This window comes from Podarcis tiliguerta, assembly GCF_965153285.1.
Source record: "Podarcis tiliguerta genome assembly, chromosome: 6".
NCBI lineage: Eukaryota > Metazoa > Chordata > Lepidosauria > Squamata > Lacertidae > Podarcis > Podarcis tiliguerta.
In genome coordinates this window covers 1,876,019-1,903,103 of record NC_139539.1, presented here as the reverse complement: position 1 = coordinate 1,903,103, position 27,085 = coordinate 1,876,019, and the positions used below count along the sequence as shown (strand labels likewise).

At 50.3% G+C, this 27,085-nt stretch overlaps 1 protein-coding gene across 2 annotated transcripts; it reads left to right on the top strand.

Annotated features, from left to right (window-relative positions):
• The first annotated feature begins 40 nt into the window (after nucleotides 1-40).
• Nucleotides 41-27,085, top strand: TTI1 (TELO2 interacting protein 1). Of its 2 annotated transcripts, none has more exons than XR_014512829.1 (8): nucleotides 41-438; nucleotides 1,050-3,366; nucleotides 5,778-5,981; nucleotides 7,369-7,517; nucleotides 8,994-9,134; nucleotides 11,991-12,195; nucleotides 13,876-14,249; nucleotides 14,412-14,559. XR_014512829.1 is itself a non-coding variant. In XM_083447286.1 (8 exons), exons 2-8 carry the CDS (start codon nucleotides 1,101-1,103, stop codon nucleotides 26,551-26,553), a joined length of 3,267 nt encoding a protein of 1,088 aa, XP_083303412.1. In that variant the 5' UTR covers nucleotides 41-438; nucleotides 1,050-1,100; the 3' UTR covers nucleotides 26,554-27,085. The 2 variants fall into 2 exon arrangements, 1 of the variants encoding a protein (XP_083303412.1); XM_083447286.1 differs by lacking the exon at nucleotides 14,412-14,559 and adding an exon at nucleotides 26,340-27,085 and having other exon boundaries at nucleotides 13,876-13,963.

Sequence of the window (27,085 nt, the reverse complement as noted above, 5' to 3'; positions counted from 1 at the left end):
GGGGGCCAAGGGGGACAAACCACCCGGGAGGCGCGAGAGAGCGGCGGCCGTTGCTGCTGCTGCTGCTTCGGCCGGACAAGCGGCGCCAAGTCCAGCCGGCGCCGCCCTAAAGCGCACGCGCGGACTCCCAGCGACGCGTGCGCAGTAGGGTTCGGCCGCCGCGCATGGGCGGTGCTGCTCCGGGGGGACTTTTGTCGCTCCTTTCCGCCCGCCCGTCTCCCCCGCTGGAGATATTTCGCTCCGTCAGAATGGTGACTTCCGGCATGTGGCGAACTCTCGCTTTCTCCCGGGCGACGCGTGAGGAAGGGAGAAGCGGCGGGGAGGCTGTGGGGTGTTTGGGGAGGGGGGAATAGGGGGCCAGAGACCTGCGGACCCGGGCCCACTTCCAGGGCCTTGCCGGCGGCCTGACCCCGCCCCCTCGCTGGACTCCGGCCCCAGGTGAGGCAGTGTTGCTCAGTGGGTAGAGCATGTGCCCTCCGGGCCTAAAGGCCAGGCCAGGTCCCCTCCTGCAAAGTTCGACCCCAAAGAGACTGCCGGTCTAGGCCAGGGAATCTGCCAGGCTAAACCAGAGGGCTTGACCCCTTGCAAGTTATTGCAGGGGATCAGGCTGGATGACCCCTGGGGAACCCCTTCCAACTCCACAATGCTGCGATTCCGGGACTGCAGAGGGTCGGGGCTGGGCCACCTTTCGGGGTCCTTTCCAGTTCTACAGTTCTGGGATTCCCAGGCCGCTTCCTTTGAATGCCAGAGGGCTTTTCTTTCCCTCTTCAGCTCCAGGCATCGGCCGAAGCTGCCCTGCTCTGCACACAGTGGGGTAGCTAGCCATGCAGTGAAACTCTTTAAGGGACCTTGAGACTGCCTGCTGTTTTTCAGAGAGCCTTCCTCTAGTTTTTTGAGAACTTAAGGCCTCTTAAGGCTGACAAAAGTTATGTGAAGGGGCACATTGGGCTTGTTACCTTTTTTATTTATTGGTTGTGTTTCTATTCCTGCTCCTGCTCCTGTAACCTGAAAGCTGCTCTCACAGAACTTATTTCCCCTTCCCTACTCAGGATGACCACGACCGAAGGAGAGGCCTGAGTCGAGGGCGGCAGGGCCAGGCCATGGCTGTTTTCGACACCCCGCAGGAGGCGTTTGGGGCCTTGCGCCCGGCCTGTGTGCAGCTGACCAAAGCCCAGACGGCGGAGAACGTGGAGCTGCTCCGCTCCCAGCTGCGAACAGTCAGCGACTCTGCCCTGCAGGAGCTCCAGGAATATGTCCTCTTCCCCCTGCGCTTCACCCTCAAGATCCCAGGGCCGAAGCGGGAGCGCGTGGTCCAGACCGTGGCCCAGTGCGTGGCCTCGGTGCTCTCCGCCACGTGCGTGAAGAAGCCCGAGCTGCTCCTGGAGCTGTTCTCTGAGCTCTGCGTCTGCCTGGCCTCCCCCTCCAGCCCACAGCAGCTGGCCCCTCTGTCGGAGGAGCTGAAGGAGGCTGTCTTGCAGGCACTGCTGGCTCTGTTGCATTCGGCTTCCGGTGACGTCCTGGCGACTCTGTACCAGCCCTCCAACCTCCCGCACCTGGGCTTTGCCGTCTCCTTGCTGCTCTCCCTGGCGGAGCAAGAGAAAGCCAAGCAGCTGAAGATCACGGCCTTGAGATGCCTGCAAGCGCTGCTTCTGCAGTGTGACTGCGAGGGGGGCCACCGGCCGCTGGACGGCGAGGAGGCAAAGCGTTGCGGGGATCTCTTTGCCTCCTTCCTGCCCGGGATCTCCCTCACGCTCTCCCGGATCATCGCGGGGGACGTGAAGCAAGGCCATGCCGTCGTCGTCTTGGCCATCAAAGTCTTCTCCCGGGTGGTAGCTTTGGTCATGGCAGATGAGCAACTGGCACGGATCCCGCCAAAGACGGAGACATCTGTTCAGGGGCAAGGCAGGCTCTCGGAGCTCGTGGTCCACCGAGACCCCCACTGGGCAAAGAGCACAGCAGCCAAGCTCTCCATCCTGATCGCAAAGGTGGTTGGGTCCGTGTCCGTTCACCCTCACTGGAAGGCGAGGATGGAGCTGGTGGAAATGGTCCAGCTCTTGATGGCAACCTGCGGCCGGTCTTTGGTCGACTCCGCCAGCCAGCTCCTGAAGGCCTTGGTTGGCCTCGTCAACGACGAGAGGCCCGAGATCCGAACTCGGAGCAGCGAGGTCCTGCGGAGCACCGCCGAGCAGGGAAGGGTGGCGGAGAACCGCCTTCTTGCCGACATCCTTTCGGAGGACCTCCACTCCCTGGCCACTGCCCTTCCCCGCCTGATGAGCTCCCAGGATGACCAGGGCAAGACGGTCACCTTGAACTTGTTCCTCGGGTACTTGAAGCTGCTGGGCCCCCGGGTCAACCTGGTTCTGAACTCGTCTTCCCACCTCCACCGCCTCTCCAGGGCCCTTGTGCAAGTCCTGGAGCTGGACGTGAAGGATGTGAAGGTTGTGGAGGAGCGGCGCCTCGGGAACCTGCCAGGACCTTCGCAGCACAGCAGCAGCGCCCAGAGGAAGTGCTTCCGGTTCTTTGCCGACGAGCGCATATTCTCCTTGCTCCAGCAGATCTGCCGGGTCCTCGGATACTACGGGAACCTCTATTTGCTGGCGGACCATTTCCTGGGGCTGTACGGAGAGTCGGCTGTCTACCGGAAGCAGGCGGCGATGGTCCTCAATGAACTAATTGCTGGAGCAGCTGGGCTGGAGGTGGACGTCCTTCATGAGCGGGAAGAGGTGACCAGTGCTGAGGATCTCAGAGGCGTCGTGGCTTCTGTGCTGGAGGAATACGTGGACCAAGCTAACTGGCATCTGGTCACCAGCATCGAGGCTGAGGAGGTGGCCAGCGAACCGGAGGCGAAGCGCTCCGGGCTCCTTGCCGTTCCGCCTGGCCAGCCCCTTCCTCTCCCAGATGCCAAGCTCACCGTCCACGCCATGAACGGCAACATCTGGCAGATTTGCATCCAGCTGGAAGGGGTGGGCTGCTTTGCTTCCGCGCTCAAGCAGGACTTCCGCCCGCTGCTGATCTCTGCCTTGTACCCCGTCCTGGAGAAGGCAGGAGATGCCACGCTCCTTATCAGCCAGGCAGCCAGCGGGGCCATGGAGGACATCTGCTGTGCCTGCGGCTACGGCTCCATCCCGGACCTTATCAACCAGAATGCCGACTACCTGGTGAACGGCATCTCCTTGCACCTGCGTCACCAGGCTCACGTGCCCCGTTGCTCGCGGGTCCTGGAAGCCATGCTGAGACACTCGGATGCCAATGTGCTGCCCCTGGTGGATGACGTCCTCCAGGACATCCTGGCCAAGCTTGACCTGCATCACGCTGACCGGGCCGCCTCGTTCCTCGGGGTCCTGCACACACTGCTGCTGAGGCTAGGTACCGATTCACCGCCATGCTTCTATCCTGCTTTTTCTTTCAAGGAGCTCAAGCCATAAGTGGCTCTGTTTCCCTCTCACAGGGACGCGGGTGGCTCTGTGGGTTAAACCGCAGAGCCTAGGGCTTGCTGATCAGAAGGTCGGCGGTTCGAATCCCTGCGACGGAGTGAGCTCCTGTTGCTCGGTCCCTGCTCCTGCCAACCTAGCAGTTCGAAAGCACGTCATAGTGCAAGTAGATAAATAGGTACCACTCCGGTGGGAAGGTAAACACCGTTTCCGTGCGCTGCTCTGGTTTACCAGAAGCGGGTTAGTCATGCTGGCCACATGACCCGGAAGCTATACGCCGGTTCCCTCGGCCAGTAAAGCGAGATGAGCGCCACTACCCCAGAGTTGGCCGCGACTGGACCTAATGGTTAGGGGTCCCTTTACCTTTACCTTTACTTTCCCTCTCACAACAACAGCCCTGTGAGGTAGGGCTTAGCTGAGGGATGGCGAATGGGCCAACGCCAGGCTTCGTGGTCGTGGGGAATTCGAACCCTGCTCTTCCAGGTCCTAGTCCGGCAATCTAACCACTTTGCTACCTTGACTCAGAGTAGGAAATCCACAGCACCCCCTCCAAAATGGGGGACCTCTGTCTTGTCTCTGCTATCCCAGGGGTCCTGGCCTTGGTTTCAGTGTGTTGCTTAATTCACCCATTTCTCCCTTTCAGAAATTCTGTAGCTGAGTTAGGAAATGAACCAGGGCCTTGGATCTGTGCTGGTAACATCTACTCCAGTGGTTCCCAAACTTTTTCAGGCCACTGCGCTCTTGATTCCACATTCGCATCCTCAGTACCCCCAACCCTGTAAAGATCACTAATCAGGATAGCCCAACCCACTAAGGAAGAGAACGGCACAATGAAATTCAAAATGGTAACAATTAATTCCATGTTTATTCAAAATCCAATTAAAACTAGTTAGTTTAATTAATTCAACAAAGCAGATGAACTTGTATCAGTGATATCAGCTTTTCAAATTCTGTTAGTCCTTTAAACCTCTGGCACCCCCTTCCTGCCCCTTGCCTCTTAGTGCCTTCCTAGGTAACCCCACTGTCCCCCATGGGGTGGTCCTCCCCACTGATCTACACTCTGTGGGGATGCCAAATGACTCGGGAATAACTCCGTTAATCTCTGCATGGGATTTCCTTCAGAGGATGCATACTCAGGAATGCATATGTGAGAGCAATATTCAGCACTGAGGGTTATAGCCAACTAAATCATACTTGCGAGTAGACCTATTGAAATTGAGGCACCTATGTCATGCCCTTTTAAATTTCAGTGGGTTTTCTCTGTGTAGGATCAGCACAGGATTCATCCCACAGTTATTTTGGAGTCAAGATCTACCTGTATAGAAAGGAACAAATTGAATTCCTTGAAACTTCCTTCCAGATAAGTTTGCAGCCTGGTTGTCCCAGTTGCAGAGGAAAGCCAGGAGAATTCGTAGCTGCTACTATGTACTGTACAGTACCTCTTTTTGTTTTTTAGAACTTTATTAAGGAATCAAAATATCTTACACAATGAAGCGAAACGAATCTGGTGGCGATTTGCTATCTATAGTAAATGGGAGCATGAAGAGGTTGATTAAAATCAGACCAGAAAATGGGATTATCGTTCTCTCGGGATCAAAGAGGGCTTGTGGTAGTGGATTTTGGTGTGTAGTCAGCACCAAATAAATCTGGTTCCGTGGGAATTTGCCAGTTCCTTAATGCATGTCAGAAACATCCATCATGCGAGGGCTGTTGGCTTGGTGGTGTCTCGTAAAACACACATCAAATGATTCCACTCTTCTGCAATTGGGATGTGTAGGTAGGGCCTTCTGAAACCAAACGTGAAGGGGAAAATCAAACATATTTCTCCATTACTGGGCAATAGTCAACCTAACCGCAGTCAACAAATATATAATAAGAGTGTTACAAACTAGTTCTGCATGGTTTTACAGACATAGCCTGGCATGGAGATTCATTGCGCTGTGTCTTTCCTGTGTGGCTTAGCCCTCTTTCTCCAAATTGGGACTTACCGTATGTTTCGCTCTATAAGACGCACCTGACCACAAAACGCACCTAGTTTTTGGAGGAGGAAAACAAGAAAAAAATATTCTGAATCTCAGAAGCCAGAACAGCAAGAGGGATCACTGCACAGTGAAAGCAGCAATCCCTCTTGCTGTTCTGGCTTCTGTGATAGCTGCACAGCCTGCATTCACTCCATAAGACGCACACACATTTCCCCATACTTTTTAGGAGGGAAAAAGTGAGTCTTATAGAGCAAAAAATACGGTAAATCTGTATCCCAGCTGCCCAGAATAGAACCCGTTTCGTAGCCAAGTTTAGGATTGCTGTGTTGGGCTTGAGGAATTCACATTTTCCTCCTCTTGGCAGCTTCCTGGTTTGTGGTGGAGCACCAAACAGAGAAGAATTTGGAGCACGAAGGTGGCCGTTTCTCGGGAGCAGCTGAGCAGAGTGAGGAAACCCCTTCTCCGCCACTTCTCACCGCAGAGGCCATGGAAGAGTTCTTCCTCGAGTACATGAAGCAGAAGCAGATTGCAGAAGGCAATCTCACAGAGGAGGAGGAGGAGGAGGCAGGTCAGTACAGCTGGAAGCGCTTCAGGTCTCTGGTCGGAGCCCAGAGACCTCTTCCCCTACACTCATGACCCTGCATGTGCATGGAATGCCATGGCTGCATTTGGGAGAGCTTGATCTTTTAGTGTGGCAGCAGCTGCCCTTCGGAACTCCCTGCCTATTGACGTCAGGCAGGTGCCTTCACTGTACCCTCTTTTGGGGCCTGCAAAAAACATTCTTGTTGCAAAGGGCCTTCTCGGTAGTGGCGCCCGCCCTGTGGAACACCCTCCCATCAAAGAGATAAACAACTACTTGATATTTAGAAGACATCTGAAGGCAGCCCTGTTCAGGGAAGCTTTTAATGTGTGGCATTCTAATGCATTTTTAATCTTTGCTGGAAGCCGCCCAGAGTGGCTGGGGAGACCCAGCCAGATGGGCGGGGTACAAATAATAAATTATTATTATTGTTGTTGTTGTTGTTGTTGTTGTTTAGACTAGCCTACCCAGATGGGTGTGAGTTTTAACCTGCTTTTAGTCTATTGCTAGTTTAACTTTTTGAAAGTTTTGAAATATTGTTCATCTTTCATATATTTAGTTGTTGTTTAGTTGTTTAGTTGTGTCCGACTCTTCGTGGCCCCCTGGACCAGAGCACGCCAGGCCCTCCTGTCTTCCAATGCCTCCCGCAGTCTAGTCAGACTCATGTTTGTAGCTTCGAGAACACTGTCCAACCATCTTGTCCTCCGTCGTCCCCTTCTCCTTGTGCCCTCCATCTTTCCCAGCTTAAGGTTTTTTCCAGGGAGTCTCCTCTTCTTATGAGGTGGCCAAAGTATTGGAGCCTCAGCTTCAGGATCTGTTCTTCCAGTCAGCACTCAGGGCTGATTTCCTTCAGAATAGAGAAGTTTGATCTTCTTGCAGTCCATGGGACTCTCAAGAGTCTCCTCCAGCACCAGAATTCAAAAGCATCCATTCTTCGGCGATCAGCCTTCTTTATGGTCCAGTTCTCACTTCCATACTGCTTTGAGAGCCAGTGTGGTGTAGTGGTTAAGAGCGGTAGTCTCGTAATCTGGGGAACCGAGTTCGTGTCTCCGCTCCTCCACATGCAGCTGCTGGGTGACCTTGGGCTACTCTCACTTCTCTGAAGTCTCTCAGCCCCACTCACCTCACAGAGTGTTTGTTGTGGGGAAGGAAGGGAAAGGAGAATGTTAGCTGCTTTGAGACTCCTGAAGGGGAGTGAAAGGCGGGATATCAAATCCAAACTCCTCCTCCTCTTCTTCTTCTTCTTTGAGACTTTTTTCCTACAGTCAAGCAGTGCAGCATAAAGTTAATGAAATAATAATAATAATAAAATGTGTTTAAGTTCCACCCTGTATCGTTCCCCTAAGTGCCAACAACCCTCCTTTCTCCTTCCCAGAGGATCAGCTGCCTTATCTGGAGCCAGAAGCAAACGAGCAGAGCCTGGAGACAGAGAGCCTTTTGCCAGCCCATGCCCAGGCCGCCAAGGCCGTGATGGAGAGATGTGCCCACTTGCTCTCCGACAAGAGTCTCCATGTGCGGCTGAAGGTATGCCTTGGAGCAGCAGCCAGGACACCAGACGCTCTGCTGTTGGCCCAGCCCTGGAGACGGTATCCTAGTGCCAAGGGCCAGCCCTTGCTTTGAATATGTAAAACAACAATGAAACGAGTTGCTTCGAGCATGTCCGCAGTCCCTTTCTCATGTGCCTGAGACTGATGGGCTTGGCTCCCAGCTCAGAGTGCTGATCTTAAAGCCGGCCAGAGGGTACCCTTGGGTATAATGCGAAGAATGGGTTAAATGACACAGTGCTAGGCCTCATATCTTGAGGAGCACATCCTCCGTGTCTGGATGCTCTGAGATTAGGGTGTCAGGTGCCCTGGGTCACCATAGCAACACCAGCGAGGTCGAGTGTATGATTTGCAGAGTCCTTCGCCCTTCTGTTGGTTCAGGGATGGGGAGACAGGCATAATGGTCTCCAGGGCATCGCTTTTAATAATAAATAATAATAATAAATTTTTATTTATACCCCGCCCTTCCCGGTTCAGAAAACCGGGCTCAGGGCGGCTAACAACAAATTTAAAACACTTAATTGATGCTACAAAAAACAGCATAAAATACGGTATCAAACGTGAATAACGATAAAATCAAAAATCAATTTAGGGGGAAAATCCATCCAGTAAACATTAGATGATCACCAGGGCTAGCTGGCTAAATTAGTCCTACTTGGGCCAGCGAGGAGACCAGGGGAGAGTTAGCTGTGGGATCTCAGAGCGGGTGATCTTCATAAAAAGGGGAGGGGGAGGGAAGAGAAAGGGAATAAAAGATCAGGCTGAATTCAAATTAAAGGCCAGGCGGAATAGCTCTGTCTTACAGGCCCTGCGGAAGGAAGTGAAATCCTGCAGGGCCCTGGTCTCCTGTGACAGAGCATTCCACCAGGTTGGAGCCATCACTGAGAAGGCCCTGGCCCTGGTGGAGGATAGTCTGACTTCCTTAGGGCCTGGGATCTTGTCCTGATGTTGAGCCGTGCCCTGTTTGCTGTCAGGGTCTGACTCTGAAGCTGTCAGAGGAAGAGGCTGTAGGTTTTACACAGCAGCGTTTCGCTAGCATGGAGGTAGTGTTAGCAGATCTCTCTGCTCATAAGTAGATAGCAGTGTCTAGCTTTGTCTTGTGTCTGGAGACAAAAAGCACATTGTTCCTTTGAGCTGTGCGGGAGAGGAGTTTCCCCCTTAACTGGGGACTCTGCTGGGAGCAGGAAATCTCTGGAGACACTGCTGGGGCTCCACACCCTCTGCTGACACATCACGCAAGTTGAGGGGTGGTCAGCTACCAACTGACTCCTGCAAGTGACCAACACATTTTAGTCTTTGAAAAAGAGGTCAAGGACTGTTTCCTTCTCCAGGTGAGAACAAACAAGAGGGCTGCACACTCTTACATCGCAGAATCACTTGTCTAGCTGTCTCCAGCCCCAACTCCATCAATGCCATTGTGTTTCTCCTCTGAATTCTCCTGCGCTTCCCCTGGCAGGTCCTGGATGTCTTGGAGCTCTGCGTGACGGTGCTGAGCCCCCACCAGAGCCACCTCCTTCCCTTGGCCCATCGGACGTGGCCTGCCCTCGTCCACCGCCTGACCAAGGACGACCCACTGGCCGTTCTCAGGGCCTTTAAGGTGAGCCTGCTCAGAATCCTCAACACCCACCCACATCCCACCAGGGCCAGCAAGGGTCTGAACTTGGCCCCTGACGCAGTTCCGGAAAGGGAGGAGCCAGCCGTCTTGACCACAGTCTAGTTTCGTGGGCCTGATCTGCTGAATTTGGGGCTTCCCCCTATAAGGTGGTATTGAACTTTTGCAGATTCTGAAAATGAAGGGTGCTAAAATGTCGTAACGTGCCTTGGGGATTCAAAATATATTTTGGTTAAATTAATAGAATTTAGTTTTCTTGGTAAGGAAAATTGCATAGAAATCATTGATTGCCAAGTATTTCCAGTTACATCTCCACCGTCATTTAGCGTTAGTTGACATTTTCAGAATGTGAAATTAGAAGTTATTTGGTTTTCCAGAAGCAGTTTATGTGATTCTTCATCAGATGTAGACTTACCAAGCTAAATGCTGTCTAGTCACAAAAATAATAGCAGATTTGAATTCCTCACACCCAGAAACACATTTTAAGGAAAGAGATTTGCAAAAATTAAGTTCCTCCCCTAAAATGGCACACCCTAGCCCTCTATTTAATAAAACTTTTTTTAAAAAAGAAAGTATGTGATAATAATAATAAAAAATTTGTATCCCGCCCTCCCCAGCCAAAGCCGGGCTCAGAGCGGCTAACAACAGTAAAAGTAACACAGTTTTCATAAAATCACAATCAATTAAATGAAATACATTCTAAAATCAATTCAAAATCAAATTAATGGTAACCATTGGGCTAGAGTTCTGTGAGGATTGCCAAAGGAGGGAGTCAGGCTGTGCCTTGGCCGAAGGCCTGGTGGTACAGCTCTGTCTTGCAGGCCCTGCGGAAAGATGTCAAGTCCCGCAGGGCCCTGGTCTCTTGTGACAGAGCGTTCCACCAAGTCGGGGCCACAGCCGAAAAAGCCCTGGCTCTGGTTGAGGCCAGCCTAACCTCCCTGTGGCCCAGGACCTCCAAGATGTTTTTATTTGAAGACCGTAAGGTCCTCCATGGGACATAAAACCAGCACCTTAAACCTGATCCTGTACTCCACCGGGAGCCAGTGCAGCTGGTATAGCACTTGGTGAATGTGATCCCGCGGCCAGGACCCCGTAAGGAGTCTCGCTGCAGCATTCTGCACCCGCTGGAGTTTCTGGGTCAGTCTCAAGGGCAGCCCCGGTTTCTTAATATCAGCTGCTGGAAACCACAGAAGGCCAGTTGCCACAGCGGCCAACCAGATGCCTGTGGGAAGAAACCCCCAAGCAGGATTCGATCGCAGGAGCCCTTCTCCCCTCCAGCAGTGAGAAGCGTTGCTTCTTCCAAAAGACGGCCAGTCGGCCGATGAGAACAACACAGATTTGCAATAAGCAAAGCAACAGCCTGACAGTGCGGTCCAGTGCTGAGCTCCGTAGTGCTAACTAAGTCAGAGTGTGGGGGCACCAGGTTGGCTTCCGCAGTTGCAGCCTGGCTGAAAAAGCAAAGTGAGAAAGAGGGTTACAGGGGGAAAGTGGCGCAGCAAAGATGAAATCTCCCTCCCTGTATTTCATCTCCTGTTTGTTTCTCAAGGGCTGGTGCAAGATTTGCTTTGGGGGGGGGGATTGTGCTCCCTTTTAGTGAATCTGGCCCAGTTGTGTGCCAGCAGATTCTTCCAGCTGCCAACTAACCTGGCAAGGAAGAAGCATCCGATGCCCTCCAGGCTTCCAGCTCCGAGATCTGGCCTACAAGGAGAGCGTTTGAAGTGCAAATGGTTTGAGCGACTTAAAGCTAAAAGCGTAATACACAGGGGCGTAATACCTTTGGGGGGGGGGACAAAAAAAAACAAAAAACCCAGCCAAGCCCGCAATACCCAGCCAACATCTCAAGGACCAGGCAGGATTTTTTGCGCTGGAGAGGAGAAGACGTTATCGAGGAACGCAGTTACCTTTTCAGCATTTTGAGATACGCTGCCAAGCAGCAGGGAAGGTGATACTTTTTAATTATAGAAATCCCTTTGATCGTGGTGGCCTCCTTTCTGAAACTGCAGAGAGGGAGGGAGAGAACTTCAGTGCGGCAGGCGACCCAACCCCCTCCCTGTGCTGGGTGGGCCTCCTCTGGGCAGCCGAGTTTAGAACCGTAGAATTGCGGAGTCGGAAGGGGTCCCAGGGGTCATCTAGTCCAACCCCCTACGATGCCTAGAGGCTCAGCAGTTCTTGCACTTTCTTGTCTTTAGTCCTTTGCATGATGCTGCAGGCACCCCAACTTGCAGAGTCGCTCTCATACACAGAGCTGCGCGGCACTGTGCAAACATTGTGGAAGCCCAACCTGCAGGATTTGCTCCGAGCCCCCCAGATTTGGGCTGAACGTGGCATAGAGAAATAATAATAATTTATATTTATAGCCCGCCCATCTGACTGGGTTGCCCCAGCCACTCTGGGTGGCTCCCAACAAAATATTAAAAACACAATCAAACATCAACCATTTAAAAACTTCCCTGCCTTCAGGTGTCTTCTAAAAGTCAGATAGTTGTTTTATCTGACATCTGAGGGGAGGGCGTTCTGCAGGGCAGGTGCCACCACCGAGAAGCCCCTCTGCCTGGGTCTTGTGGCAGATCGCCCACTCAGTGCAGATCCATGCAGAAAGCAAGACTGGGTGCGGGTGGCCTGGCGCAGAGCGGCTGTGCTCTGAAGCAGAATGAAAAAGAGTCCTGCTTTTCATTGCAGGGGAGAAGGGGAATGGAATGGAGTATCCCGGGAAAGGGCATAGCTGGCTAGAAAACTGCACAGGAGCCCTCGATATGGCAACATTTTGTTGCAGATTGCACTCATTCAAGCAAATGGGACTTGCCTCTGTGAATAAGAGCCTGTTTGGTGGAATTTCCACAGGTGCTGTGCACTTTGGGAGCCCACAGCGGCGACTTCCTGCGGCGGCGATTCTCCAAAGACGTCCTGCCCAAGCTGGCAGCCTCCCTCGTCACCCAGGCCCCGGTCAGCGCCCGGGCAGGGCCCATCTATAGCCACACCCTTGCCTTCAAGCTACAGCTCGCCGTGCTGCAGGGCCTCGGGTCCCTATGCAAAACTCTGGACCTCGGTGAGTAGTTAATCTGAGGAACTCCCTGCCACAGGAGGCAGTGACCAGCCTAGACAGCTTTAAAAGAGAATTAGACAAATTACAACAGCCGAACCTTTGTAACCTTAGGATAACAGAGCTTGGAAAAACTATTTAAATATACCTTCCCCAAAAAACCGGAAGCTTTTCTGCTGGGGCTGATAGGTGATGAATTAAGAAAAGCAGACAAGAGACTATTTATGTACGCTACGACTGCCACCGGAATCTTAGTAGCTGAAAAATGAAAAACTCAGGAATGGAAAACTCCAACACGAATGGAGTGGCAGACAAAAATGGTTGATTATGTAGAATTAGCAAAACTGACCCACAGGATCCGTGACCAAGAGGAAACAAAGTTCAAAAAGGAATGGAGTAAATTTGTCGAGTATATAGGCAATAACTGTAGAAGTTTAAAGACTGTGGCAGGATTAAAATAAATCTTGTGATGTGTATAGAATGCAACTAAGAACCTGTGAAAGAGAAAATTTAATATGAAAGCCTGTTGAAGGGAGGGAGGGAGGTCTGTGCGCGATAGAGCGTGTAGAAAATAAGCAGACATATGATTGTTGAACTTTAGAGTATTTATTTTGTTTGTACATGTTAAAGAAAACTCAATAAAAAGTGTATATAATAAAAAAGGATAACGGAGGTTGTTGCTTGGGAACCGCAGTACAAGGGGCTCTGCCAGCCTGGCGCTTGGGAACGAGACAAACTCAGGGCTGGCAGAGCTGCTTTCTGCAGGGGTCGTGTGCGCATCTCTACCTGCCCAATGCCAGGTGAGAAAGTCTTCAACATTAGTCTTCAGTCTTTAATCAGTCTTTAACATCAGCAGTAACATCTAGACCATGGGAGTGTTTCAACCCTGTTCTTGAGTTTGTTCAAAATCTAAAACAGCTTCATCTTGTATTCCTTTCTTTGAATTTGTGCTATTTAGGTTTTTAAACCTTTTTGTAAAAGCAGCACTAGAATTTTCACAGTTGAGTCCTCAACCCTTTATTACTGTGCTTGGCTTTCTTCAAGCTGGGCTTTGTTTAAAACTTGCCATTTTTGTAGCTTTTTTGTAAATTCACTATTAGAAACTGTACCTTTGAGTCCTCAATCCTTTATTACTGCGCTTTGCTTTACCTAGGTCGAGCTAGGATTATAATACGTCAGAATTTTGGGGGTTCTACCCTTGTTTGAATCTTGGCCATTTAAGGTTTATGATTTTTCTATTTCTTTCTGAGGAAACTGAATAGTTCAGTGGAACGAGGTTTGTAGCCGGCATCCCGTTAAAGGCTTTGTTCTATTTTAGGTTTTCCTGATTTTTTCCTTAAGCTTTTTGATTTTATTATTTAGTTGATTTCCACAAGGTAATACTTCTAGTCGATTATTTCTCATTTCAGGGCTTTTCACGGTATTTCATTTGTTTTGTGCAATGCCAGGTTCGAGGCAGACGCGTGTGCTTTGTGGGAAACGGCCTTGTAGAGACTGGGACTCCCTGTTCTCCTGCCTTCCCAGGAACCAAGTCTCCCTTGCCCGCCCTGAGGCCTCACTCTGCAAGCCCTAAACCTTGTCCGACCCTCCTTGTTTGCAGATGCAAGCTGACGCTCTGCCCACCCTCCAGGGCGCTCCTTGCGCGAGTCGTCTTCCTCTGACGCTTCTCTCTTCCTGTTCCCACAGGTGAGGGCGACCTGAATAAAGTGGAGGACGCCTGCCTCCCCTACCTCAGCGCCAAGCAGCCTGCCAAATTGCAAGAGGCCGCCTGCAGGTAATGGAAACCCAGGCAACACAAAGCCTTTCATGCTGTTCCCGGAACAGAATTACATAGCAGCGTAGGGTTCCCTCGGCCATCAAGTCTAATCCCCCCTCTCTGCAGAAAAGCTGCCCCCTCCTAGATCCATAAATATGCTCCACAAGCAACACCACAAAGTCGGCTGCTTTAGGTGACTCAGGCAAGTGAGCCAAGGTGCAGGGGGCCTTGCCCTTCACTCAACAAGGACCTGCATTCATTCATTTCATAATTACCATTATTTTATTTATACCCCACCAATCTAGCTGGGTTTCCTCAGCCACTCTGGACAGCTTACAGCACATATAAAACATAGTAAAATATAAAACATTAAAAACTTCCTGATACATTTATACACTGTTTAGGGAAGGTTTAAATGTTTGATGTTTTATTGTGTTTTTAATATTCTGTTGGAAGCCACCCTGAGTGGCTGGGGAGGCCTGGCCAGATGGGTAGGCTATAAGTAATAAGTTATTATTTATTATTATTGCTGCTTGATTGTTTTTTAAAAAAAACCTTGACGCAGTTTCCAAAGGGAATAAAACAATAAAACTATCTGTAAAAACAGTAAAAAACCCCAAAAAACCCAGACCTTTGAAATATCCCAAAGATAAAAGTCAGCTATGAACTAAGAAGAGATTAAAACATACGTCCACTTTCTACATATGCAGACAGTCCTTTCTAGATCAAAATGTCTGGAGTCCAGTGAAGGCACTTGCCTGATGCCAAGTGGCAAGGGCTTCCAGCTGCCACCCCACTGAAAGATTGAGTTTTAGTTTCCAACACAGAAAAGGCATCCTGTGGCCTTGTATCAGTGCCAGCTCTGCTGATCAAAGCAGTTCAGTGGGCACATGTGGGATCAAGGCAACCTTGTAGGTAAACTGCTCCCAAACTTGCCACAGGGTTCTGTCTTGGGCCCGGTCTTATTCAACATCTTTATCAACGACTTGGATGATGGACTCAAGGGCATCCTGATCAAATTTGCAGATGACACCAAACTGGGAGGGGTGGCTAACACCCCAGAAGACAGGATCACACTTCAAAACGACCTTGACAGATTAGAGAACTGGGCCAAAACAAACAAGATGAATTTTAACAGGGAGAAATGTAAAGTATTGCACTTGGGCAAAAAAAATGAGAGGCACAAATACAAGATGGGTGACACCTGGCTTGAGAGCAGTACATGTGAAAAGGATCTAGGAGTCTTGGTTGACCACAAACTTGACATGAGCCAACAGTGTGACGCGGCAGCTAAAAAAGCCAATGCAATTCTGGGCTGTATCAATAGGAGTATAGCATCTAGATCAAGGGAAGTTATAGTGCCACTGTATTCTGCTCTGGTCAGACCTCACCTGGAGTACTGTGTCCAGTTCTGGGCACCACAGTTCAAGAAGGACACTGACAAACTGGAACGTGTCCAGAGGAGGGCAACCAAAATGGTCCAAGGCCTGGAAACGATGCCTTATGAGGAACGGCTAAGGGAGCTGGGCATGTTTAGCCTGGAGAAGAGGAGGTTAAGGGGTGATATGATAGCCATGTTCAAATATATAAAAGGATGTCACATAGAGGAGGGAGAAAGGTTGTTTTCTGCTGCTCCAGAGAAGCGGACACGGAGCAATGGATGCAAACTACAAGAAAGAAGATTCCACCTAAACATTAGGAAGAACTTCCTGACAGTAAGAGCTGTTCGACAGTGGAATTTGCTGCCAAGGAGTGTGGTGGAGTCTCCTTCTTTGGAGGTCTTTAAGCAGAGGCTTGACAACCATATGTCAGGAGTGCTCTGATGGTGTTTCCTGCTTGGCAGGGGGTTGGACTCGATGGCCCTTGTGGTCTCTTCCAACTCTATGATTCTATGATTCTATGATTCTAAGTTCTTCAGGGCTTCCTATGCTAATATTGACACCTTGGACTTGGCCCAGTAGCAAATTAGCAACCGGTGAAGATTTCTGAGCACACACAGGTGTTCTCTGTGGACAAGACCCCACCCCCCAACCTGTCAGCAATTGTGCTGCAGCATCCGGCACTAACCCCAGCCTCTTGGGATTCCAGTGGGACCAGCCAACAAAATCTTCTTACCATTTAAGTCTCTTTGGAAAAAGGCAAATTTGGTTCAATGGGAAGCCTTCCTAGCCCTGCCTGCTGTTTTCACAAAACCAGGCAAAGGTGGCTCTCCCACAACACACTCATTTTCTTTCTGTTTTCTCTCTTCTGTCCCTTTGGCCCTGAACGTCACTTGTGCTTGCCTGGGCCCAAATCCATTTCTCTCCACCGCTTGGCAAATCCTGGAAAAGGACCAGACCCTCTGTTGCCGTTGTGGCTTCTTACGTAAAGGTAAAGGGACCCCTGACTATTAGGTCCAGTCGTGCCCGACTCTGGGGTTGCGGCACTCAACTCACTTTATTGGCTGAGGGAGCCGGCGTACAGCTTCCGGATCATGTGGCCAGCATGACTAAGCCGCTTCTGGCGAACCAGAGCAGCGCACGGAAACGCCGTTTACCTTCCCGCCGGAGCGGTACCTATTTATCTACTTGCACTTTGACGTGCTTTCGAGCTGCTAGATTGGCAGGAGCAGGGACCGAGCAACGGGAGCTCACCCCGTTGCGGGGATTCGAACCGCCGACCTTCTGATCAGCAAGCCCTAGGCTCTGTGGTTTAACCCACAGCGCCACCCGCGTCCCTGTAGTTTGGCTTCTTAATTACTTTTTAATACATGTTTAGTCAAGGAAATTTGGAGGAGGAAAGAAACCCCCGGTCAACTCACGTTAATAGCAGAAGAAGCACCAGTGGTTCTGTTGATGGGGCTCCAACCTGTTGGGATGCTGCCGGGAACAAGGGGGCATTTGGCAGCCCCCAGTTGGCTCCAGCCACCAGCCGGCAGCCGGGTGAGCCCCGGTTCTCGGAACAGCATCAATCAGCAACTCGAGCCTCCGAAACCTTCAGAAACTGAGCACACTCCTCTCAGCAGAGTGAATAAATCTTCACAAGGGAAGTGGCGGACAGAGACATGTGTAAGCATTATTTACAGGCATTTATTCAGCATAGTTCAGGAACAAAGGAGAAACATGTCTGCTTCCCTTCGTGTCCAAGCAAACCAGCAGTACAGCAAAAGCAATATACAACGGAAGTTCCCAGCAGACTGTGCTGGAAGTAAGCAGTCATGACATACAACAACTCCACGTATCTGTTCCTCTTAAGGTGGGGCAGAACATCAATATCTGAACACAACCGACGCCAAAATGCCCTGGCGGCAGGGGCAAGTGGCTCCTTGCTCTGCCACAGTGGGAGCGAAAGACCTTTCCCATCTCCAGAGCTTCTGCAAGCTTAAATTCAAGTTCCGTGAGCCTCTCCCTTCCCAGAGGGACGCCCAGCCTGAGTCCTTCCTGCCAAACAGAAGACGGATAGAAGACGCAATAGCCATCTTCAGAGATCTGAATGGCTGTCGCATGGAAGAGGGAGGCAGCTTGCTTTCTGCTGCTCCAGAACGGAGGGCCTGAACCAATGGATTCTAGTTACAAGGAAGGAGTCAACATTAGGAAGAACGTTAGGAAGAACTTTCTGAGCGTAAGAGCTGCCCAACAGTGGAACAGACTCCCCTGGAAAGTGCTGGACTCTCCTTCGCTGGAGGTTTTTAAGCAGAGGTTGGGTGGCCATCTGCCAGGGATGCTTTAACTGAGATTCCAGCATTGCGGGGGGCTGGGCTAGATGGCATTTGCGGGTACCTTCCAATCTGCTTATTTTAAACGCCATGCACTGTTTTATAAAGTTCTATAATGTCACTTGTTACTCTAAACTTAAAAAAAGGGCTGCAACCTTTCATCATGGACAAAGTGGGTAGAGAATTTTTTTTCTCCCTGTCTCATAACACACAAACATCCAAGTTGCATGTTGTAGGACTCAGGACAAATCAAAGGAAGTCCATCATCATCATCATCATCAAATTTTATTTCTATCCTGCCCTCCCCAGCTGAATCTGGGCTCAGAGCGGCTAACAACAGTAAAAATAATACAGTTTACATAAAATCATAATCAATTAATTGAAATACATTCTAAAATCAATTCATTCTAAAACCAGTTCAAATCAAATTAATGGCAACCATTGGGCTAGAATGCTATGAGAATTACAGACGGAGGGGGTCAGACTGTGCCTTGGCCAAAGGCCTGGTGGAACAGCTCTGTCTTGCAGGCCCTGCAGAAAGATGTCAAGTCCCGGAGGGCCCTAGTCTCTTGTGACAGAGCGTTCCACCAGATCGGGGCCACGGCTGAAAAAGCCCTTGCTCTGGTTGAGGCCAGCCTAACCTCCCTGTGGCCCGAGACCTCCAAGATGTTTTGTTTGAAGACCATAAGGTCCTCCGTGGGACATACCAGGAGAGGCCGTCCTGTGGGTACGTGGGTCCTAGGCCGTATAGGGCTTTAAAGGTTAAAACCAGCACCTTCAACCTGATCCTGTATTTCACTGTGATACCAGAATGCTGGCCTAGGTGGGGCACTGGCCGGATCCAGCAAGCTCTTCCTTTGTTCTTCACCATCAGCTGCAGGGCCGCAGATTCCTGCCTACCCCCCCAGCCTGCGCCCAAAAGGCTATTCTTGGAAAGGCCAGGGCACCGACGACAGCCTTTTTGCAAAGCAGATCGGCCTCTTTGCACCGTAGAGAAGCTTCTGTGCTGAGCAGCCTGCTTCCAACTTGCCCGGACGAGCCAAACCCATCGAGACGCTCCAGCTCCGTTCAGCGCAGACCCGGCGGGTTTGCACAAGCCAGCGATTCCGAGCCGTTTCTCGCCACGGTTAAACAGGCGCCTCTCCGTGCTCCCGGCTTGGGCCGCTTTCGTTCCCCGCATCCCCATCTGCATCTGCCAAGTTGCAAGCTCTGGTGCAGAGCCCTGCCAAGCGAAAGCTTAAAAACAAAGTAAAAATCAATAAGCCGCACTTGAGCAAAGCAAATACAAAGGCGAGCACGTCTGCTTGGATTAACCCGGGCATCTTTCGCCATGGAAACGGAGGTTGCTTGGAAACTGCTGGAGTAAATTCACACACACACACACACACACACACACATATATAATTGCGGGAGTCAAGTTGGTCCTTAAGCTGCACAGCCCTCTGGACCACCAGGGGAGAATCTCGGCCCAAGAGGAGAAGGGTCTTGGCGTGGAGGGTGGGTCATCCAAGGTCAGGCTGGACCTGAGATGGCCAGTCAGGAAGTGGAGGCGCCTGACGGAAGGGGTCAAGGTGCATCTGCCCTGCCAGGCTGGCGAAGGCAAGAAACCAAACAATTAAACAATTGCAAACAATTATCTGTAATATCCAAGGCAACAATTTACCAAGCACAACAATGCAACGTCAATATAAACTCTTTATGTTATAATCTATACAAAACATTAAACAGTATGAAAACAAAATAACAAATAAAATAAGTCTTGTAAGTCTTCTTTCAGAGACTTGCATAGTCTACAAAGACTTTCAGAGACTTACAAGACTTATGTTTATTTGGATCTATGTTTCCAAGAGAATCCATCAAGAGCGCATATCTTGTGACTTTCAGAGATTTGTAAGATTTCTGTTTATTTGGTTTTGCAGAGAGTGCATATTTCATATACAGTCATGTTGTTGTTCAGTCATTTAGTCGTGTCTGACTCTTCGTGACCCCCTGGACCAGAGCACGCCAGGCCCTCCTGTCTTCCACTGCCTCCCTCATGCTGGTCGCTTCGAGAACACTGTCCCACCATCTCGTCCTCTGTCGTCCCCTTCTCCTTGTGCCCTCCATCTTTCCCAACATCAGGGTCTTTTCCAGGGAGACTTCTCTTCTCATGAGGTGGCCAAAGTATTGGAGCCTCAGCTTCAGGATCTGTTCTTCCAGTGAGCACTCAGGGCTGATTTCCTTAAGAATGGAGAGGTTTGATCAAACGTATCCATACAGTCATACCTCTGGATAAGTATGCTTCAGGATACGTATTTTCGGGTTCAGCACGTTACTTCTGGGTTTCGCAGCTCGGATATGCGCAGACGGTCAAAATGAAGAAGGAACTTCTGAAGAAGGAACTCATATTTTAACGGCCCTGAATCTTCCAGCATCATTGGACATGGCTTAGTGAGGACTTACAGCAGCTGTGCCCGAGCTCTGCCGGCTTGGAGGCCCTGGTTCAATCCCCAACATTTCCCGTTAAGAGATCCCTGGCAGGAGGACTGGGGAAGGCCCCTTTGCCAGCGGCTGTGGGGAGTGCTTGCCAGCCTGAGGGTGCCAGACTGGCCGTTTGGCTCGGTGTGAGGCAGCTTCATGCATCTGTTGACTCTGGCCGCTGCCGCCCGGTGGGGTTCAAGTGAGATTAGGTTGCCGGATGGTATCCAGTGCCTGGTGGGCTCTGTGGCTTTTGCTGCCCAGACGAGGCAGGCTGTGCGTATCAGTCAGGGCTGCAGAACAAGCAAGCTGGACTCCCTGGTGGAGTTTCTCGGGTGCAAAGGGTGGCGTGACGACAGCCCGGCTCTTGGCATCGTTTTGTAGGCACAGGTTTGGGATGAGGGACAGGGATGGGATGGAGCATCTGTGAATCATAGCGCTGCAGAGTTGGGGGGGAGACTCCCAGGGGTCATCTAGTCCAACCCCCCGTGATTCAGGGAATCCCAGCTAAAGAATCCCCACCCAACCTCCGTTTAAAAACCTCCAAGGAAGGGGCATTCACCACCTTGGAAGGCGTAATGGGCTGCATCACGGTACCCCTTCCATCTCTTCCTCTGTGATTTGGGGAGCCCAGAGGTCCCTCTCTATATCCTAAGGCATTGTAGTACTTTTCTCTTTCCTGCAGGATCCCCTGTCTCTAACTAATTTATTTTATTTTATTATTTTTCATTTCATTTACAGTCATACCTCGGGTTGAAGTTGCTTCAGGTTGAGCGTTTTTGGCTTGCGCTCCGTGGCGACCCAGAAGTAACGGAACACGTTACTTCCGGGTTTTGCTGCTCACACATGCACAGACGGTCAAAATGACGTCATGCGCAGAAGTGGCGAATCGCAACCCACGCAGACACGGGTTGCGTTTGCTTCAGGATGCGCACGGGGCTCCTGAACGGATCCTGTTCGTATCCAGAGGTACCACTGTATTTCATTTATCGCCTCCATGGAGTTTGAGGTGGCATGCCTACCTCTCCTCTTCCTCATTTTATCCTCAAAACAACAACAACCCTGCAAGGCACGTTAGGCTGATAGCGAGCGCTTGGCCTGCAAGGTCATAGCCAGTGAACTTCGTGGCCCAGCGATGGACTCGAACCCCGGTCAAGTGGGTGCTAGTCCAGCACTCTAACCACTGTGCCACGCTGCCTCTGTACTCACTGAATAAACGCCATTGTGGAGCCCATCTGGTCCTCCCGCACGGTTCCTCGCCCAAGAGGATGGATTTCTCCAGGTCTGCCAGCCGTTTCCTAGGCCACGGAAGAAGTGCTGCAATTATCCCTCTAGGAAAGGGCTCTGCTGAATCCCAATCAGACCTGAAGAGCCTCTCTTGGTTTCAAGAGCGGTGGCTTGGCTGCGGAGAGCATCTAATTCCAGCCTCGGAGGCCCTCTCAGTGGGCACAGCGCAAACACACCTGCCGCAAAGAGGCAGGGAAGCGGCTGAGCTGGGTGGTGCCTTGCCTGGTACAAACAAGAAGTTGAAAAAGCCACGCAAATCCATTAAAAAGAGAGAGAAGAAGAGACCGGTTTCATCTCCAGAGGCCCTCTCTGCCTGAAGCCAAGTCTTTGGTGTTTGGATTTTGCCCAGTTTCCCGCAGCGGCTCTAGAGGCGGCCAGTGGTTGTCAAACTGCCCACCTCTGGGAGGGTAATTCTGGATTGATTCGCCTGGAGAAAACCACAGAAATCTGCCAAGGGAATCACACAGGTTTGGGGGGTCCGGCTTGGGCAGCCTAGTCGGTGCCGTGCTTTGGAACCGAGTTGCTTCATCAGTTTGATTTGATTCACTTATATTCTGCTTTCCCCCAATGAGCTGTGGCCAAACCATATTACAGCAGACATTCAGAGCATCAAATTATGGAGCGTCGGAAATACCGCTGTACAAAACGCAGGGCGTGTCAGTAAATACAAAAATGACAAAAATCATCAATTTGGCTCACACAGAATGACTTCAGAAACCAAAACAATCTAGGCTTTAAGTACATAAACACATTTCAATTTAAGCTGTTTAAATTTTTTCAATCCTGATTAAGGCAATTTCTAGCAAAGTAACAGTAGAACAACCACACCAAATTTACTGGTGTTTTGGCCAATCAGAGGGCATTTTCTGCAACAGCTGCTCCCACACCTTTGGAACTCATTGCCTCTTGAGCTAAGCAGGACCAGCAGACTGCAAACCTTTTCGGAAAGTTCTTAAAACGTTCTCTCGAGGTAGAGTACCTGCCTCATTTCTTTGATTACTTGCATTATATTCTCGCAATTTTGAGTGGGCTTTTAAAGAGAAAAGCATGATTTATAGACGCCAGGTCCCTCCATAACCCCCACCATGCGCATTGGCTTCTGTACCTGATATCTGCGTTGGAGGACGAAGTCCCATAGAAAAGCAGCAGCAATGGCAAGATTTATAAGTCAGTGAGAAGGTGGCTGCACAATAAAACTGTTTGCAAAGTTCTAGAGAAGGAGAGAGAGAAGGAAAGGAACCGCTCTGTTGGCGTCAGCTAGGTCGGCCTTCTCCAAACTGGGGCTCCCCAGTTGCCTTTGGACTACAATTCCCATCATTCCCCAAGCCAGCATGACTGCGGTGGCTGGGGCTGATGGAAGAAGCTTGAGTCCAAATGAAGATAATAATAATAATAATAATAATAATAATAATAATAATAATAATACCCCACCCATCTGGCTGAGTTTCCCCAGCCACTCTGGGCGGCTCCCAATCAAGTGTTAAAAACAATACAGCATTAAATATTAAAAACTTTCCTAAGCAGGGCGGCCTTCAAATTTCTTTTAAAGATATGATAGCTACTTATTTCTTTCACATCTGAAGGTTCCACAGGGCAGGGGCAACTACCGAGAAGCCCCTCTGCCTGGTTCCCTGTAACTTGGCTTCTCGCAGGGAGGGAACTGCCAGAAGGCCCTCGGCGCTGGACCTCAGTGTCCGGGCAGAACGATGGGGGTGGAGACGCTCCTTCAGGTATACTGGACCGAGGCCGTTTAGGGCTTTAAAGGTCAGCACCAACACTTTGAATTGTGCTCGGAAATGTACTGGGAGCCAATGCAGATCTCTCAGGACCAGTGTTATGTGGTCTCGCCGGCCACCCTCAGTCACCAGTCTAGCTGCTGTATTCTGAATTAATTGCAGTTTCCGGGTCACCTTCAAAGGTAGCCCCACGTAGAGCGCATTGCAGTAGTCCAAGCGGGAGATAACTAGAACATGCACCACTCTGGCCAGACAGTCTGCGGGCAGGGAGGGTCTCTGCCTACGTACCAGTGGAGAGCGCCAGGTTGGGGAATCTCAGCAGCCACGTCGCACTTTGAATTTTGTGTATGTGCAATTCCTACTTTTAATAGAGCAAGTTTGGGAAAAGATTGTAATGTCATCTCAGGTGTTAAGCTAAGTGTGTGTGTGTGTGTGTGTGTGTGTGTGAGAGAGAGAGAGAGAGAGAGAGAGAAGGTATGTTTGCGTAAGATAGATAGATAGACATTCCTTCCAGAGATTTACTTCTTTCTCTCACAGCCTTTTAAAAATTTAATCTCTGAACCAGTTGCTTTATGTAATCACATTCTGAAAATGCAGCTAACTCTGAACCCACCGCTATTCACCTCCGTGTGGGAATGTATTGATGAAGGAAGTTTAAAATAGGAAGTGGCAATGCCTTTAATCAGAACTCTCTCGTTTTTTTCTGGGCTTCGGCTCGCAGCAAATAAGCATTAAGGCGGAGAACACTTATTTAGCACATTGCAATTTCCAGGGTGTTGACTGTGCTGTGAACCAGAACCGTATTTTGGGGGGAAGGTGTGGGGAAGAAACAAGAGGCTTTATCCAGAGGCAGGGCTCCAAATGAGTCGAGACAGGGCTGGTGTTCTCCGCGGCCGCCCAGGATCAAACATATGGATTGCAAAGCAACCAGGATGAATTAACATCCTTTGCCATTGATTAGGTGGAGAGAGGCTGGCAGGGAACCATCACTGCGGAGCAAAAATGGTCTCCAGCCACCCAGTCCAGAAGAACGGAAGAAAATTATTGTGGAGAAGACTTGTGGAAAAGTTGATTGATTTGAAAGACAAGCCAGTCATTGCAGGTCAGACCTCACCTGGAGTACTGTGTCCAGTTCTGGGCACCACAGTTCAAGAAGGACACTGACAAACTGGAACGTGTCCAGAGGAGGGCAACCAAAATGGTCAAAGGCCTGGAAACGATGCCTTATGAGGAATGGCTAAGGGAGCTGGGCATGTTTAGCCTGGAGAAGAGGAGGTTAAGGGGTGATATGATAGCCATGTTCAAATATATAAAAGGATGTCACATAGAGGAGGGAGAAAGGTTGTTTTCTGCTGCTCCAGAGAAGCGGACACGGAGCAATGGATCCAAACTACAAGAAAGAAGATCCCACCTAAACATTAGGAAGAACTTCCTGACAGTAAGAGCTGTTCGACAGTGGAATTTGCTGCCAAGGAGTGTGGTGGAGTCTCCTTCTTTGGAGGTCTTTAAGCAGAGGCTTGACAACCATATGTCAGGAGTGCTCTGATGGTGGTTCCTGCTTGGCAGGGGGTTGGACTCAGGTTGGTTCTCCATCATGTTAAGGAGACCTTTGCTGGACCGATTAGTCTTTTCAGAGGATGCCTCAAGTCATCATTTGAGCCCTTGTTCAGGTGGATGTGATCAGAAGAGTTAATGAAAAGAGATCCGGCACCCTCAGTGCTGTGCTAACCCAAGTCTAGTAGGGGGCTGGGGTGAGCCTGGGTTCCCCAAATCCTGGATCCGGTATTATTAGAGCCATTCAGCCATGGAACAACCTCCCCTTGCAGCCTGAATTGATCTAGCCTGAGATACTGGCGCAGGCTAAATGCCTTCGAGGGTCATACACTTAAGATCAGCTGGTTAGAGCAACTAAGGGCAGGGGGCTGAGCGCAAAAGTGGCAAGATGAGTTTAGGGTTTATAATCTTCAAATGGAGAACTCCTTAGTCCTTAGTCCATGTGGCCTTAGAAACTGGACTTTTGATCAGGATGCCAACCAAGACAGAGCATCCATCACTGCCACCCGTTACTCTACTTGGTACCCCAAATTAAGACCAATCGCTTCACCTTGAGACTCTGACCTTCCCACAATGCAGGGCCTTTGCAGAATTAAGATTCCAACAGATGCCCTCAGCATATTTAGAGGGGAGAGATAGGGGAATTCCCCATGCGGATTGCAAATGTATACATAGATGCCATCAGGTAGATGACATCACAGGCTGTCTGCTGATTTGCCCCCTGTAGACAACGCCCAGAGGGAAATTTATATTGCCAGTTCTTAATTGGCTTCCAGGTCAATCCACACAGGAAGTCACCATTGAACTCCTAGCAGGTAAACATCTAGATATTACACACCAGGTAGCCTAGCCAAATTTGCTCTGGCAGCCAAGAAGCTCTGTTCCAGTTATGTGAATGCATTCCAGTCTTAAGTTTTAATGTTGTAGATTTCTTTTTATGTTGTAAACAGCTACAGGTTACGTTGTATGGTTTTAGAGGAAAGTTTTCCTTTTATTCTCTGTCGCCCATTGTAAAGGCCTTTGGCTATACAGTGGTACCTTGGGTTAAGTACTTAATTTGTTCTGGAGGTCTGTTCTTAACCTGAAACTGTTCTTAACCTGAAGCACTGCTTTAGCTGATGGGGCCTCCTGCTGCTGCTGCGCCCCCGGAGCACGATTTTTGTTCTCATTCTGAAGCAAAGTTCTTAACCTGAGGTACTATTTCTGGGTTAGCGGAGTCTGTAACCTGAAGCGTCTGTAACCTGAAGCGTATGTAACCCAAGGTACCACTGTACAGTCATACCTCAGGTTAAATATGCTTCAGGTTGAGCGTTTTCAGGTTACGCTCCGCTGCGACCCAGAGCGCCTTACTTCCGGGTTTCGACGCTTGCACATGCACAGGCGCTCAAAATGACATCACGCGCATGGATCCCGTTCACATACAATAAAATGGATTGACGAAGAGCCCTGTCTTTGACTCCCACAAGATACGGTGGGCTCTGCTTCACAGAGGTCTTTAAACAGAAGTTGGGTGGCCACCTTTCAGGGATTCTTGAGCTGTGATTCCTGCATTGCGGGGGTTGGAATAGATGACCTTTGGGGGTATTCTTCCAACCGTGCGATTTTATGATTCTAGACTTCCCATTGACTCAGCTTCCCCTCCCTGCTTTTGTTTTTGTCTCCGCAGCGTTTTCCTCCACCTGATGCAGGTGGACCCGGATGCCGTCTGGCTCTTCCTCAGCAACGTCTGGTGCCCCCACCCCTACAAGCCCCCCCACCCCAGCCTGCGGCCCGTGAAGCTGGCCGGGGCGGAGAAGAAGCGGGGCGAGTTCACCGACAACGTCGGGCGGCTGCTGGGCGAGCTGCAAGGGAGGGAAGGAGCGGTGGCAGCTGCACCCTGAGAGACACCCTTGAAACCTGGAGAGACGGGAGCCTTTTGCTAGAATCTGGGGGTCCAGTGGCGCTCCAGGCAGCAGCAGGAAGGGGAACAGGAGGGTCGATGGGGGAACAGCCTTGTGCAGTTTCTGAAGAGGAGTCTTGGAGATGCACCTCCTTGGGAGAAGGTCTCAGCTGGCCAGAGAACATGACTGCGAAGCCTCTGAGCATGAGATGACTGCACCTTCCTAGGGACCTTAGCCCATCCACACCTCGGCTGAATGTGGAATAGGCACCCCTTCTGTGTCCTTTGATTTCCCCTCGTCCATGCGGCATTCACCGGAAACAGCCACTGCCCTTGACATTCTTCTAAATCTGGAATTTCTTTGATCCATGGAAAATCCAAAAGGGACACCTGCTCTGCCTGTCGTTTTTATTGATTCAAAAAAAGGTTATGCAATATTCTGCAAAATGCAGTGTTATGAAACAGGATCTGGTGTGGCAGTTTACCTAGCGCATCTACAAATACAGACATGAAATAAAGCCAAAATAAATAAA

Excerpts from the sequence above, each read along its gene's own strand:
- TTI1 (XM_083447286.1), top strand. The coding sequence starts at position 1,101 with ATGGCTGTTTTCGACACCCCGCAGGAGGCGTTTGGGGCCTTGCGCCCG. Across the intron at positions 9,135-11,990 it reads CCGTTCTCAGGGCCTTTAAG|GTGCTGTGCACTTTGGGAGC; the intron begins GTGAGCCTGCTC and ends GAATTTCCACAG. Across the intron at positions 12,196-13,875 it reads ATGCAAAACTCTGGACCTCG|GTGAGGGCGACCTGAATAAA; the intron begins GTGAGTAGTTAA and ends CTGTTCCCACAG.